General features: G+C 34.5%; 2 protein-coding genes across 9 annotated transcripts in view; one reads left to right on the forward strand and one right to left on the reverse strand.

Moving 5' to 3' along the window:
• LOC118189604 (insulin-like growth factor 2 mRNA-binding protein 3) overlaps positions 1-4,141 on the forward strand; it is a 94,577-nt gene extending 90,436 nt beyond the window's left edge. For all 6 annotated transcript variants that reach the window (XM_035360238.2, XM_035360234.2, XM_035360235.2 and 3 more), the window contains exon 13: positions 476-4,141. In XM_035360238.2, the coding sequence (XP_035216129.1) occupies positions 476-580 (105 nt within the window). In that variant the 3' untranslated portion in view covers positions 581-4,141. The remainder of the gene's footprint in view (positions 1-475) is intronic.
• Positions 4,142-4,706: 565 nt separating this feature from the next.
• LOC118189601 (chaperonin-containing T-complex member BBS12-like) overlaps positions 4,707-17,147 on the reverse strand; it is an 85,755-nt gene continuing 73,314 nt past the window's right edge. For all 3 annotated transcript variants that reach the window (XR_015042306.1, XM_085821198.1, XM_085821196.1), the window contains one exon: positions 4,707-14,361. Coding sequence is in view for 2 of the 3 variants with exons in the window: in XM_085821198.1 (XP_085677324.1) it covers positions 14,302-14,361 (60 nt within the window). In the remaining variant the exon portion in view is untranslated. The remainder of the gene's footprint in view (positions 14,362-17,147) is intronic.

Raw genomic sequence — 17,147 nt, forward strand, 5'->3', positions numbered from 1 at the left:
TAAAGTAAATTTACTTGTCAATTTAATCATAAAGCATGAAAATTGTTTTTAGGCAAATTATAAATTTAAAATACTGAAATACTTACAAATTGCCTAATTTAGCATAGAACAACAAAATAATTCATATTCTGAAAAAAAAAAGGGGATTCTTTTTGGGGTGAATGGCGAATAGGAAAAAATTCCAATAGTAAGTTCGGTGCCAAATAGGTTAAATAGATTTTATGACAAAAATTTTGGCAACTTTACAAAACTTTCAAGTCTCTGAAATTCATTAAACTAAAATAGTTTCCATAAAAAACAGAAAATTAGTTAATATTGGCAGATAGGCTTTTTTCAATGCTTAGTATTTTAGAAAGTAAAGTTTAAATTCTTTAAAAGAGACTTTGAAAACTTAATTAAATTTAAAGTTTGATTTCTTTAAATTTGGTTTGAATGTTTACGATTAAAATTGAGTTTGACATCTTTCTGCTTTTAGGCTGCTCAACGCCAAATCCGAGCATTGGTGAACAAGAGTCAAATGACTGGCCTCAGACGACCGGGAGGAATGCCTCCGAATCAACGTCAAGTTCAGGCAAACTAGCGTGACCCCCAAGCCCCGCCACAAATGACCTTCAAGATACCAAAGACCAACAAAATTCTGCCACCTCATTTCACCTCTTGTACAGGTGGCGGTGGGTTTGGGGGAACTACAGACTAGGATGCATGGACGTCGTTGCTTTGTTTGGTTTCCACAGTAACATATCACCTTATTTGGTAATAATCCCCCGTTCCCCAAAGGCTGCCTGCTCTGCCGCCTGAGAGCGAGGGATTGTTGTTTTGTTTAAATGAGGTGTAAATCTCAGGAATGGAGTAATGTGTTAATATGTGTATGATAAAGCATTTAAATTTTTGTAAGTAGGAGTGTAATATGAGGCAGTTGTTTAGTTAGTACAAAAACATGGACCATAATTGTTAATATATCATGGTCTTTGTAATGTTATGAAAAGTTTATTTTTGATACTTGTTGGAGAAACTTTTTTGTTGTCAATTTTTATGAGGGCATTTTTTGCCAAGGAGTAAAAATGTGGCCAAAGGGAAAAAATGGAAATAAACTAGATCAGCATTTGCTCATAGCTGATATTTTAAGTCTTACATTGCAGATTTGTCATTTTTCTGTTTCTCCAATAAGCATTGTATATCAGAGGCTCTCTCATAATAATCCCCACCATCCCTTTCTGTATGAGCCCTCGTTAAAAAAAAAAAAGGTACATTCGGAAGCTTATTCTACACATGCATGCATTGTCACCATTTAATGTGCAAAAGGTCTCTTACAATAGGGATTACTTGCTAAACTTCTTTGTAACGTGCCGAAGATTGCCATGGAAAACCAAACAAAGCCTAAACTTAACAGATGTATCTAGTATAATGTATGAGGCGATATTTTGCTGACATACATCAATCTCTATGAACGTATATTCAATAATGGGAAAATGCGTTTCTCACATTCTTTCATCCCCATACTACCGATTCACCTTGGAACGTGGTATCAACGTAGGTCATAGTAAAGCACAGGAAAGAACAATAATATACTGGCTGTGGCACATTAGGGCAAACATTCAAACAGGTTTTATTTCCGTTTTATATGGACAGTTTTACTTTCTCAAGACACGTTTTTTTAATTGGAAATAATTGAATCTAGTTTCATCTCTAACTATAATTTTCTTTTTGTGCAGTCCATTCTTTCTATAAAAACAGTGCATTGATTGGTCTCATTCAGAGGAACTATTGATAACTAGCAACTAAAAACATGCAGAGTAATTAAGCTCTTAACAATTTTGTTTGATTTAAGGACTGCACAATTGTGACAAACCACCAAGTATCTGTGTGGTAAGAGATATAAACACAAATGCGAATGAATTTGAGATAGCAGCTTTCTGAATAATAATTTGAGGGACCTTTTGTGATTCACTTGTTTCAGATTTTTATTAGATATCTATATTTGTGTTTAAACTCGCAATTACATAATCCAGTAGGTATAATATGAACTATTTTAGCAATAATCGTGAAACTGTTCCGTAAATAATGAATTTTAACTAAATATCTCCCTATTGCGCCTCTCTGAATTTTTAATACTCATGCAAATCTTTACTTTCATACTTGAAAAAGGCCCATAAAAATATTATTCATGATTTGATAGATGCTATGTTTTTCACCATGACTAACAGTGACTTAACAAACCCTTCACATAAGTACAAATAACGGTGCAAATTGCATTGTTTCCATCGACATATGCTGCTGATGTTAAGTGGAAATAACTTATTGAATGAACTTCTGCAGCAATATATTTGCTGAGGTAAATGAATTACTAGTGACTATATATTTTTGCAACTTATTCTACAGTATATATGACTGCTTATATTTACTTTGAAGTTCTGCTTTAAATAAATCCAATGCATTTCAAGCAGTCTTGATAGTAACCATCCCCCCCACTGCAGAAAATGACGATGCTAGATTTTAATTCTGTACTGAAAAAGTACAGTTTGATGCAAAATAAGGTATCCTTCCACTGCCTTGTACTGTCAGCGCAAATATTAATAATGTATTTGGGAATATATTTTTCATATATGCATGTTCTGAATTTACTTTTGTTTTAGACTATGATAAATCTTTTCTTTTTTACAACATTTTATTCTTTATGTATTCTTTTTAGTTTTGACAACATTTGAATTCTGGTACTTCAAAGCATGAAGTGCCAGAGTTCATCTTTTAGTTACTTTGCATATATATACATGTATTTTCTTTTGACTGTAAACTCCTGTCAAATTCATTTGCTGTTCAGTACAGTCTGCAACTTAAATGTCCACTGAACGCTTAGATTCTTTGCACGTTTTTGAAGGGACAGGAAGCATAATTAATATTCAATATTGTAGTTCAGATAATTCTCATTGTTCTAATCTGTGTTGTGTACTGACTGAAAGGTATCCATAACAAATGTCCCAGCATGGAATAATTGTACAAACTCAAAGGCAGGGCCAGTTAATAATTTGTGCAGTTTTGTTTTTTGTTAGCCAAATTTCTTTTTGAGTGCACACTGTGTAGGGGCATGTGTTATGTGGTACTGCAGTATTTAAGTAAAATAATGTTTTATGTTCATGAATTTTTTGAAACAGTTTTCTTCCCTGTTTGAAAAGTTATTGTTCTTGCCTTCATTATACTAAATAATGTTTGGACTTAGATAATTAGTTTATTTTTCTGTATTTAATTTTTTCTTTTTGCTGCTTGACTGGCTAATATTTACATGTAATAGGAAATAGGTATTTTGAAATTTTATGTACACTGCAGAATGTAAAATTGACAGTGTTAGTGGTATTTACTATTAATAATTTGCAATGCATGTTAGTTCTAAGATTGTTACACTGTGAGGAAGCCCTAGTGTGAAGGGGGATAAATATATATGAAAAAACCATTTTCACATTTTATTTGCTTTAAATTTTTTCTCTGGATGCAAATGCTGAAGGCCTCATTTATTTTTATTGGGGAGTTAGTCTATGACACATAGTCTCAATAACTCAGGATTCTTATACATAAGTTTTGTTACTGATCTACCTCTTAATAATTTCTGTGTGGTTCCGGAATTGTGAAGTTTCCTCTAGCAAAGGAAGAGAGTGCATTAAGTGCCATAACACCTGTTCAAAGTATTCATACTAACAGAAGTACAAAAAAAAAAAAAAAAAAAAAAAATGGCCTACTTTTAACTCTCATGAATGCACTGTTTTTTCCCCAACAAGAAACTTTAACAAACCTGGACCCATGGGAGTTATTATTTGGAAATATGTTTAAAAGATAATTTAAATACCATCATATCAGCTAACCCCATAACCTAGAGGAACCTCGCAATGAATACTCACAATTTATACTTTTCCTGTATTTAATGGTCAGTGTTTCTTCTGTTTAATTAACCATAGAGGAGCTCAACAGTTAACACCTTGGGGAATTCTGCCTTTTTTCCACCATAGAAATAACTGGCAGCAGCAGCATTCATTGTAGCAAACAAACCTTTCATATTTGTAATCAGCTGCAACCCTGTATATGGCCTTCAAGCCACATTGAACTCCTCATATGTTCTATGTTTTCTATGAGGAATTAAATTATTCTAGTTAAACTTGTGTTGTTTCATTTGTGTCAATTTTGCTTGTGTATGTTTTCATTAGCATTAAAGGAGAAATCACATTAATGAAAGTAAATTATACATAATAAAAGAATACTCCTTTACTAATTAAGATAATTATATATGCTAATTCAGAAGTCAAACAACAAAAATCAGCGTTATACCTACAAAATTTTCACAGGACTAGTTTCGATGGTTTTACCGAACCATCATCTTCAGCTGCAAAACCGCAAATGAATCATTTTGTTGTTTGACTTCTGAATTAGTATTTATTCGGCGTGTTATTGTGTCTTAATTAATTATATATGGTTTAATATCGTAGTTCTATGTTGATTGTATTAGTACTGAGCTAACCAATACCACCCTTATCTTACATTAATTAATACACACAGAACATCTGTATTTATTCTTAAAGAGTATATATGTTAAGTAAGGTCCACCCTTTTTTTTAAATGGCAATATATTGTTTAAAAAACCCTTTATTTTAGGATTTTTTACATAGTTGCCTAGTTAGCACTTGTTGCACATTAAAACTTAAATTTTGAAAACCCTCTTCAAAGGAGTTTGCCGCCTGCTCGGACAGCCAACGGCCGCTTTCACTTCTTCGTTGTCAGTGAAGTGCATCTTGCCAAGATGGAGTTTGAGGGACCGGAGAAAGTGGAAATAACTGGAAGCAAGGTAAGGGCTGTATGGTGCACGGTCCAAAACTTCCCAGCCAGAAGAAGCCGAGTTGTTCGAGTAGTCCGAAGCCTTGTGTTGTCATGGAGTAGCAAAATTCCTTTTTACAGCATGCCGTTTGTTTTGCAGTGCTTTTTGGAGCTTCTGTAGAGTCCGCCAGCAAAACAGCACGCTAGTCCCAGAACCATAATCTTGTACTTTGCCATCGTTTGTCTAGCTTTGAAGGAAGAGGATGTGTGTTGCCATTCCATCGACTGTTGCTTGGATTCAGATGTGATATGGCATATTCATTTTTCATCTCCTGTAACGATTTGACCCAATATGTCATCCCCTTCCTCATAACGACAACACAATTGTTTAGTTAGGTTTTCAGTCAGTTATGTACACGCTGACTGAGAAACGTGGGGGATGTTCCAATAAAGATTGGTTATCATGAATCTCCTGTTCTCACGAATTTTTGTTTCAACTCCATGCACCAAATTAACAGTGATTACAAAGGGAAAGCCTGAGCATTCTTTGTCATTGACAGTCAAAAAACACATACCGTATCTCGCTCATGGCAGGCAATTCAATCACATTAAACATTTTAAAGACTCGCAGCGAAGTTTTCTTACAACTGCTACAGAGCTGAAACTAGCGTGATTTTGTTTGCAAAGGATGCTAGCAGTAGCGTTCGCGATAACTCAATGCACCAACAGAACCTTGTATAAGCAGGAGCATTTTTGAGCATTTGTTTCAAAAGTGAACAGTGGCTGCATTCTTTTCAGACGCTACCGCATTACATTAACATTTGAAAGAAACAGCTTGACTAACACATCGAAAGCTTCTGGAAATGCCCTGAATATTAGCTAAATACAACCAGAAGAATATTACGTATATAGTATATTATATATAATTGTTTATTGTTTTTATACTCTTAATTTAGTAAGATTTGTTTCAAAGTTAGTTTAAAAATGAGAAATGTGCGATTGCATTATAACCTACTGTTGTAAAGTACAATTTAAAAGGCTAAATAAAGTTAATGTATAACATGTCAAAAGAAATCTTTAATAATTCAACTGAATGCCGAATCTTCTAGTTGTATTTAGCTGATTAAAAATTTGCAGTTATCAGTGTTTAAAACAATGAGTTAAATCTGTTGATCTGAAACTGTAGTATGTATATTCCTGTTTCTGCGTGAAAACCTTTCGAAAGGTTCGAGCGGCTCTCGAGGGAATTCTCCGTTTTTTTGAAGAAAAGGAAGATTATGTTAGAAGATAACTTATAGGGTAGAATTAGGTAAAATATCTTATGTGCCACTTTAGATCAACCTAACAGTTTGATGATTTAGATAAGTCTTTTAACTGAGTTCAGGGATCTTCACAGGCAATGTGTTTATTACAAGGTGTGTTCGAAAAATTCGGTGAATTTTACCATAAAAAAAGGAAACAAGAGAAACAAGCAAAGTAGCTTTACTGGCCTTCAAAGTATTCGCCATTAGCAACAATACACTTTTGACATCGGGTGTACAATTGTTGGAAAATGTCTGCAAACGCTTCTTTCGGTATGGCTCGCAGCACCGTTGTCACACATTGTCAGTAATGTAGGAAAAGTGCTGGCCTTTCAGAACTCCTTTGAGGCAGGAAAACAGGAAGAAGTCCACGGGAGCCAGATCTGGAGAATATGGAGGATGATCCAAAACTGGAACCTGTCGAGGAATTGGGTTACACGGATCGCAGAGTGTGGCCAGGCATTGTCATGGAGCAGATTCCACTGTCCATTCCGGTACTGTAGCCGAATCCGGCGTATGTGTAGCAGCAGCCGTTTCAAAACCCCCTCGTAGTATTCCACATTGACGATTGTAATTGCAGGTACAAATTCATGATGGATCAAACCCTTACTGTCGAAAAAGACGATCGACAACGTCTTGATCCTGGATTGTGTCAAACAGCTTTTTTGGGAGGGGGTGACGACGTTGAACACAATGCCATGGATTGGCGCTTGGTCTCCGGATCATATTGATAGCACTAAGATGCATCCCCTGTAATTATTGTTTCCAAGAATTGCGGATTCCGGTCAAGCATGCCGATAAAATCTCCAGAGGTTTCCATCTGGTATTACTTTTGCTCGTCTGACAGCGAGTGCAGTACAAACCGGGCACACATCTTACGTTTATGCAAATGTTTGTGTACAATGGTGCTCTTATCTGCAATTTGCCAGCTTTCATTCTTAAAGATAGGTGTCGCAATGCTTATCTGCAATTCGCCAGCTATCATTCTTAAAGATAGTTTAAACCACTCATAAACACACTTTTTACTCACTGCTTCCTGAGTGTAAACTTTCACTAACATGTCATGTGGCGCCGTTTTGCCTAACTTGAAGCAAAACTTTGTTTATGCATTGCTCCTTGTCACACTGACTTTGTTAAACTGGTCATAGCGTGCACTTCCTCTTATCTGCCGTAAAATGGCCGTTAGATGGCTCTAGATGACATTTCTCTCACTGCATCTGCGTGAGTGCAAGATCCTAACCGGTGCGGTTTTTAATTATGAGATCAATCACCAACCTTTTCGAACAAACCTTGTATAATGTTTTCAGTCAAATCACTTCTCATTGAAAGTAAGATTTGAAAATTTACTTTTTTCCTCTTTCCCTCATTGTCTCAAGGTAAGAGAAAAAAACCTTTCTCCTATTTTTCTTGGGGGGGGGGTGATATTTTTTCTTTCTTGCACTGACTAAATAAACCTAAAAGTAAAGATATTGGTGGTGAAGATTGATTAATCAAAGTTTTTTTTACACTTTGAGAAAGGTACATAGTTCTCTTATTGGCAGAAATAGTTGCACAAATTGAGAAAAGTACACTTCAGAATATTGTGTGTTATTTCAGTTAACAGTAGTGGCTTTTTTGTCCTATTAGTTGATAAATGAGTGTATTATATCCTCAGAACCCTTTAGAGGGGGAATTCTAAGGACCTTTATTTATTTATTTGCGAAATTGATTTCCGTTGGGTTAATCAGAAGGGTAGAGGAAATTGTTGCAACTTAATTTCCATTCATTACTATCATCTGACTGTAGAGTCTGGCAAAGCTCTTACCATTAAATAGTTATAAAAAAGTTAATCAAGAAGCAGTTGCACAGAGTCGGAGATTTTTTATCCACGAATACGAATATAAGAGTGTCTTGCACAATGCTGATCTGGCTGTGAATCATAACTCTCCAGTACATTTGCTGTATGTGTGCTATTTTTTGTTTACATATTCAGCTTTATACTTTATGGAAGCATATGCAAGATTTAGTATGCTTTGTTTGCATTTTTCATGCTTATGTCAGCAGCTTCGTAAAGTGATTAGTCTACTTCCTGATTTTTAGCATTGTAAATGGACATAAGAAATTTTTAGAGGTAAGTTTTTATGCAAGTCTTTTTGATCCAAATAGAGCACTTGCAAATTGCTATCTGTAACTATGGCACGTGTAATGCAAATTCATGTCATTTGAGCAGTTAACGTTGACATGTACGATGCAATTCTGAATACTCCCACTTTTACCAACGAAGACTGCAGTAGTGCTTACCTGCGGGTGCATGAAAAATGTCCTTTTTTAGGACTCCACACAACAATTCGTATCATGAGCTAAGCGAGATGGCTGACTCTGAAAGATCAACTCGCTCTGTAAAAAGAGACGGAGTACTACGTCCGCCATGGAAAGAAGATGAGAAAAATATAGAAGAAAAGTTTTAGATTCACTGGATGACAAAGTGATCTTGAGACTTATGAAAGAACTAGGATATAATTGCTGTTAAAAATATGTACGTGAATACTAACCTGATCTGGGCGTGAAAGAATTTAAGAAAATAGCTAGAGAAGAACAGATTGCTTCATGAAGGCTAGCCTACCAAAGCAGAAGAAAATTAAAGGTGGCTAAATTGGTTCCAAATGAAGAACCCATGGGTAATAATACCAAAAGAAAACGGATTTAAAGTCCTGGAAACTGCAGAAAACGTTGTCGAAAGAGGAGCCACATAAGAAGAAACGTCCCCTCCCATTATACTAGAGTATGATTGATTGGCGAAAAGTTCATGAAATGTTAATACACGTCTGCGAAGATGAATTCGAAGCTGATATGAAATTTAAATCAATATATAAAGTGAAAAGTATATCGGACTAGAAAAGCTACGAAGATCCTACATGAAAGAAGCTCATGTTAGTTTGTATCGTGGATGTTCCGCTTACAAGAAAAGATTTCGATGAAAGCCGCTACCTCAGAAACCCACATCCACATTAAAGGAATTCCCACAACTGACTAAACCTGATGAGAAAGAAGCTAAAACTGAATCAAAGCCTTCCTACGAAGCCCGAATTAAGAAAAAAATCATAACCTCCTCCAGACGTGAGATGTCAGGAGCTATCATTTGGCTACAAGATAAGAAATTTTCTAAGTTCAGTACTTGCAAATATTGAGAATATAAAAGCAACAAAAAATGCATTTGCTTTGATGAAGTTAGCAGAAAGCTAAGAATAAGATGGATATTTCAAGAATTATCCAGCTACTTAGGATAAACTTACGACTATATTTCTTATTTTACGTACGTTCAGTATTTGCTTTAGCTTTCTTAATTTCTAAAATTCTAAGGGCACACTTTCATGATGCGTAAGGAGATAGTCTAGTAAAGACTGCCAAACACCAAGTCCCAACTGAACTGGTCCTTGAGTCTATCATCAGTAATGAGGCTCTGTTGTTTAAATTTTAAATTTAAAATATGTATACTTCATGTGATTAATAATTCAAAATTCAAGTCAGAAAGCTTAGTAATTTTGGAATAAATGTAATTTATGATTAAATGAATATTACAATGAGACTATATATATGGTGAGAATTAATGGAGCTTAAAGGCATTTACTGGATTTAACTAGTGCCAGTGTGACCACAATGGGTGTTAGCAAGCTAAGCTTTAAGCAATGGAAAAATTTTTAGAATTTATGATAGCCCCTGGGTATGCCAATATTGTATAAGGGTGTGTTGAATATACACCCTCATACAATATTTTGAAGTTAAGAGTAAGTAAATGAAACAATGTTAGAAGATAAATTCACCCTTTTGTTTTCTTCTATGTTTATTGCAGTATGTCCACATATTTTTTATTATCTTCAACAGAACAACAACCCCATCCTGAAAAAGTAAAATATAACTTTGTAACAGTGCGAATGGAAATAGCCAAGTGGTTAGATAAAGTGCAGAGTTGTACAACAATCAGTTCCTCGTGGATAACATTGTTTTGCACCAGGGTGCATTGGTAATTTGACATAGAACCGAGTTTTCGCATTTGTAATTGTTTTCTGTTTGATCGAGGCATGGGATGCAGATTTATATAAAGGAGTAACCTGTTATCTATAGATAAAACACTGTACTTTACACACTCCAAACTTGCGAATAGTATTTCGTGAAATTGAAGATATTCGTGTATGTTTTTCTTCTTTGTAAAACACTGCAATGGTTTTATCCACATTTACTTGGATTATCAATTATTTCAGCCAGGTCACTAATCAGGATAATAACTTTATCAAGGATCACTGTGTCATGAGCATATGTTGCAAGTATAGTAGTGTTGGGTGCGAAAGGAATGTTAATAATAATAATGAATGTAAATATTAAATAATGGGATGCCAGCTAAAATAACTGGCGGTTATTTTATATGTGGTTGAAATGTGAGACAGTCTGTCTACCTGTTAGGTAGGAGTGATGTGAGTAATGTAATTTGGAAAGATCAGATTGTGTAATTTTGTAAATTATAGTGTCTCTCCAAATGCAATTGAAAGCTTGGCTATGTCAATAAATAATGTAAATTTGTTTTACTTCAAAATACTGTTACGCATTGTACAGCAGATTTAGGGTTGGCACATTTAGCGAGAAATTGCCCATTTGGCAACAAAATTGGTGCTATGCCAGATGGAGAACCTTCTGGAATAAATTCTTATTGATTTAACCCAGAATGTTTTCAAACTATAAAGCTATTTGGTATGTAGTAAATCTTTCAGCATTGGTATAGTGGATCTTGTCAGGTTTCAAAGCAAATTTAGATAAATAGTCACAGTATCTGATGTCTAGAATAATTCTAACCTGCTTCCAATCGGAAGATAATTCAGTGTTGGGATTTTTGGAGCTGCCATGCACATTAAGGGGCATTCACACTGAGCTAATGGAGTCAGTTCCATATGTTTACAAATTCCATTATACATAAGGTTCAGATTTTTGAACTCATTCTGCGGTGAGGAAAAACTAATTTTGGAACTCTGGTGGCTATGTGAGATGTCGCTGTTAGCTCGGATAGATTTCAGTGTGAATACAGGCAAGTTGAAAAATTCCTAACTTGCACATAAGCTACTATTAGAATTCTAGCAGTTTTACGCAAACTACGCATTTAGGTGTACAGCCATTATAAGATGATGTCCAAATCTTAGTAAAATATTCAGACCGTTAGTAATTAATGCAGTATTCCAATTTATTCCCAGTGTAATAGCTGTAACCTCTACAGCAAAAAGCTGTGGAATGGTAACAGTATAATGGGGATGCATGATTCAATAATAGCTTACATCTATAGAAGATATGTGATAGATGAGCAGCTTGTAGGTACATATCAGGATAGTAATCTTTCCAAAATTCATTAATCCTAATCTTGCTGGAGCCTAGCACCCAATGTAATCACATAGAGGGTTTTTCTTGAGGAGTGGTGGGGTGTACTAAGTATAGAATGTAGGATCTAAAGTGACGGGTTAAGTGCTTCTTTGCAGCAATACAGTATTCACAATAAATGTTTTTTTTTTAAAAAAAGGAAACAGTAATAAGAACTACAGCTGTGATTAGCTGGCATTGCAGCAGCAGTAGTGAGCTGGACAAACCAAGATTCAATCTATCAGAGGATCATTCGCAACTCTGATGTCGAGTGTGATGGGTGAGTTTACACACAGGGAAAAAGCTGACATGCATCTCGAGTACGGTGCTGGTAAGGGGAACAGTAGAGCAGTGTTACGGTTGTACCAGGAACGGTTTCCGAACAGGCGTATGCCGAAACACACAATGTTTGAGAGGTTGCACCGGTGTGAAAGAAGTGCATGACAACATTGTATTGAAGAATCCATGTTGAACATTGTGCATGAATTGCCTGAGACAAGTACAAGAGCTATTGCACGTCCTCTGCAAAATTAGCCGTGGTGGACCCGTTCGGTGGCCAACCAGTTTGCCAGATTTATTCAGCTTGGATTTTTTTTATGGGAGCATCATCTACAAGAATCCCGTTGAGTCACTGGAGGACCTCGTTGCACGACTATCCATTGCGGCTGCAAGCATGCACGAAATGCCTGTCATTTTTTAAAATGTTCGTCGATCTCTTCTGCGACGTTACCAAGTATGTATTTAGTGCTGGTGGTTGCAATTTCGAACATTTATTGTGAATACCGAATTGCTACAACGAAGTGTTTTACGCTGATTTTGTGCATAAACACATTTTCCTCTTGTATTGTTTTTTTGCATTCCTGCTTTAACCCGTCACTTTAGACCCTACATTCCTATAAAAAATGCATGTTAGTATGCTCCACCACCCCTTTAAGTTTTTCCCATAATCTATGAAACACCCTGTATTTTCTGTAACATCTATTTAACCTCATTAATTGAATTCTAAATGGTCTTGTTTTTTCCCAGCACACCCATATGTATACATTTTGACAGCTGAAATAGTGCTATTAACTGGTGCCCTTTCAAATATGGAAAGTGCAGCATTTTCGAAATAATTTAATTTGGTCCGCCGGTTTTGACCTTGATTCTGGAATTAAAGCTGATGAAGTTGAATAAATGCATTAATTGTTTCAAACCGGCGAATAGCAACTTGTATGATTGGTGAGAGATTAAATGTATCAAATTCGGCCACTTAATCATTTGAAATGCCTATGTTTAATGTCAAATCTCAACATATGGGTTCCTCCCCTTCAGCTCTATCAGCTTCAACTCCACCTTCCGGAAGATGGTGCATCTTCAAGATAAAAACTGTTGGATTGAAATTTGCAAACCAGGTTTGGGACTGGCGTTCTGTCTTCTCCATATACCGAGTGGTTATGATTAAACGTCCTCTATAAATGACATCTTACATCAAACAGACTACAACGAAATTTTGTATCTGGAATACGGTGCACGTCTCGCATGAGATGCGCTCACAAAAATTTTTTAAAAAAAATTTTAGTTCTACAACGACAAGGCACCATTTCGAAAAAACAGGAAATTTAACACATAGCTAGCTACCTTTCATAAATTACCACAATAAACGACCACGGAATATAGAAACAATATTAACTAATTTCTGATCACCTTGTCATCAAGCTAAATTAAGTGATGTAAATGTAGAACGATGTAGGGAAAAGTGATCATTCACCTGCAAAATTTCAAGTCGATGAACAGTGTAAGAGTTTAATAGCAAATCGTAATTGATCAGTTGTGAAGCTGTGGAGTTCTTCAAGTCATTCGACTCTCTCGCACGCAGTTAAGTCTGGTTAATGTGGTAACCATGGATTAGGAAAGAAGCAGCTAATAACACATCGGAGGAATAGCACCTTCACGGATCCATAGATATGTGTGCACCATCCTGCATGAAAATGGTCGACGTAAGGACCTGGCTTTGCCGTAGTTGCGGCACAGCAATCGCCTGCAGCATCTCATGGTACCGATGGCACATACGAAACATGTGACAGGTGTACCACGTTCACCGATTTCCTCAGAGAAGAATAGCCCAAGGATGAATGTCGGCGTGAATTTGTATTTGTACCTTTGGAGATTTTAGGGAAATTTTAGCCCAAATGCAACAATTCTGCCTTGTTGTTCCACACAATATTCCATGACCAATCAACAATCATTCTGTTAAGAAAACCGACTGTGGATGAGAAACGTTGTAGGTTGTCCCTATCAATATCATGCGCTAATGCCTCATTCGTGGTGTGGCTGTGCAACTGACAGCTTTTCTCGATTATTGTGTTAAATTTCATGTTTTCCCCAAAAATGGGCATATTTTGGAACTAAAAATTTTTTTCGAAATTCTGCAAGCACATCTCTTGTATGGCTGCGAATACAGCTGTTTATAGGGGAAATTTAATTATAACAGCATTTTTACATTTTCGATAAAGTACGAAAGGTTACCAACTATTTCAGCTGTCAAAATACTCACTTCCAAAAGTTATGCACAAAGATGTAAAATGCAAAAAAATCAACAAATACTGCTTTGATCGACACAAAATTCGGTAAGAAAGTTGTATATATATATATATATATATATGTTACGGTGAAAGACCAAAATCTGGAGAATATCGACTTTCACCGGTGAATGTCAACATTCACATAGTCTCTTGGTGTATGTCCGAAATATTTTCCAAATACTCTTATTTCTGCCGGTCAATGTCGACATTCACTATGTACTAATGGCGAATGTTGAACATATAACAATATTATATTTTCTTCTCCTTCATTCAGTAGCAAATAAACGCACTTGAAACTTGAAATAAGAACTTAAGAACATGAGAACCTAAAACACAGAATACATTCAAAATGAGAAAGGAAAATAAAATAAATAAATAATACAATAAAAAACAAACACTTACCTTTTAACAAATGCAGTATTCTCCTCTTAGTTTGAAGTTATATTTTGTTTCTCATATTATTTTCTGTAGGATTCTCGTATTAATCATACTAAAGAACAGCACCAACTGAACAGTATTCGTTTTACTATCAAATGATTTTTTAACTCATAAATAACAACAACCCATTTATTTTGATTTAACATATTCAAATTCTAATCACAATAGTTCTCTTGCGAGGGAAGGAAAATTATTAGCCGGAAGTAGTAGTGTCGTGATATTAATGTGAAGTGACATTATGATGTTGATGTAATCACTTATGTAAGTTGTGCTAGTGTAATGCTGCAGTACTTCTATTTTATAGAGTTCCTTCAGTAAAACATATAACTACAACAATGCTTTATTACTGTAATAAGAAGCTACCTCTTCAAAGTACAATAATTGCATAATATTCAAAATTTTTAAATGATTGAAAATATTCAATACAATAGCAAATTTGTGGTTGTATCTTTCTCTATCACTGTTATATAAATGTGAATCATTTATAATTTACTAGCGGCCAGCCTTCCTCTGACTTTTTCATATAACAAAATACGTGCCTCGTGAAACACATGCGCGTCAGAATAACAAGATTGCAATGTGCATGCTGTGTGCCCAAATATGAAGAAAAAAAAAAGGGGGGGCAGCATTTTATCAACAATCAGCAGTCCAGTATACAAAGCATTGAATGAAAAACTGTTGCCAAAACCACATTTTAAACAGCTTATGAGCAGCGCAAACACACAGATTATATGAAACAGTGCACTTGCAATGTATTAGAATGTATTAAAGTACATAATCCAAAAGTGATCATATTACATTGCAAATACTTTTGAGTATTAACTGTCTTCCTTAATTGCCATTTCTTATAGATAAAGAACTGAATTAATAAATTTGACAATAGAATGACAGAAGAACCATTTTAGTACTGCAGTCAAAAGTCTTTGATCTGGACTCGTCGGGACTTCGGCGATTCCGAATTATTGGTTTTTCCGGATTATAGATCATCAGTTTAAATCTGGTAAGATGGCATGCAGAAATTATAAAATTAAAAATATGAAACCTTAATTTATGAAATAAAGAGCAATTATGATCTAAAGGGTATCAAAATTAAAAAAAAAAAAAAAAAAAGCTTAATATTTATTTGTTTAGTTTATTAAACATTTCTTTCAACGTGCGTACGCATAAAGCATACATTACGCATAGTTGAAATTAAAAAATTGCAACCAGAAAAGTTACTATTTGATGTGTATTCGTGATATTTATAATGACGAGGAATTTGATTTAAATCATATCAAAGATGGAGTACATCAAGATGAAATACTACATTTAGTAAGGAATTATAAGCCAAATAAAATAAAAACATCTGCACTGAAGATAAGGATAGTGCTGACAGATCAACTTCCAGTTCATTGCATTCCTTCATTACAAATATTAAAATGCAGAAAAACCAGATACAATTTTCACAATTAAAATCAGATATCCTATCCAAAGACTAGGAATTCAGCCAGCGGGTATGTAATTAAAAATATCTAAAATCTCGAAGCATCTTTAAAAATTGTAAAATAAAGAACCACCACCAGATACAGTAAAAAAGTTACAAGGCCAAGAAATTGAGCCAGCAGCAAAATTTTTCAGGGCACAAAACTGAAAGTTTACTGTTGGTGTCACTCAGCAAAAAGACACAGGAGTTGGTGCAAAACTGACTTAATTTACTATCTTACTAAGATTCTCAAATGCAAACAAATGAACCCTTGACACCCTTTTAAATTGTTTAAGTAGCTAATAATTACTATTGATAACAACAGAAAAATATAATTCAATCGATTTTAAAGCAAAAAATGCACAGTTTACCAAGATACCAAATCTTAGTTCACCAAGCTAGATAACATAGTGTGAATATACATGTTTGGATCGGCAGATTGCAACCAAAAATGTTCATTTTTTCTAGCCAGATCTCAAACATCGATATTTTAAAACATGGTACTGAATTTTTTTTTTTTTTTTATGTCGCTCCATTTTACAGCATATAACATTCAGGTTACAACACATAACCTGAAAAAAAATTTTTGGAATCCTACTCGTAGGTCACGAAAATATGAAATGAAGTTAGTTATTAATGAAACAAAAATACCACTTATTGGTATTGAATGCATATACACTTATTGGGTTACGATCGCAGGATTATCAGTTACCATCATTTATTTAATCCCAAGTAAATTATTACTTTCAATTTTGATAAAAATGTAAACTAAATTAATTTTTATAAATTGATATAAACAATTTTTATGATATATTAAGAAATTAAATAGCAAAAAGTACTACAAAGTAATGATAGAGTAATACAAAATATGCAAAATCGAATAATCTCCAATCGAGTAACAAATCTGCATTGAAAATGAAACCTAATAAAATTTTAGAGCAGCATCAAGTTTTCTCTTTCTCTCTATATTATTATTTATATATACTTACTCTATTTTAAAATATATATAAAATTATTATTAATCAATATGACGATGTATGGCTGTGTAACATGACAGCGAGCAAAATTTGGAATTTAATTCTGGAACCAAATGCAATTTAATACATAAATAAAACATTTAAATTAAGTTTAGATTAATTTAAAAAATCTAATTTGATAATGAAAAATGTGTATAGTTTTAATAGATGGTGCACATCTATTAAATTTCTAGAG

This window comes from Stegodyphus dumicola, chromosome 7 (genome assembly GCF_044657685.1).
Source record: "Stegodyphus dumicola isolate Sdum_Otavi_A_Nest chromosome 7, ASM4465768v1".
In the NCBI taxonomy this organism is placed as follows: Eukaryota; Metazoa; Arthropoda; class Arachnida; order Araneae; family Eresidae; genus Stegodyphus; species Stegodyphus dumicola.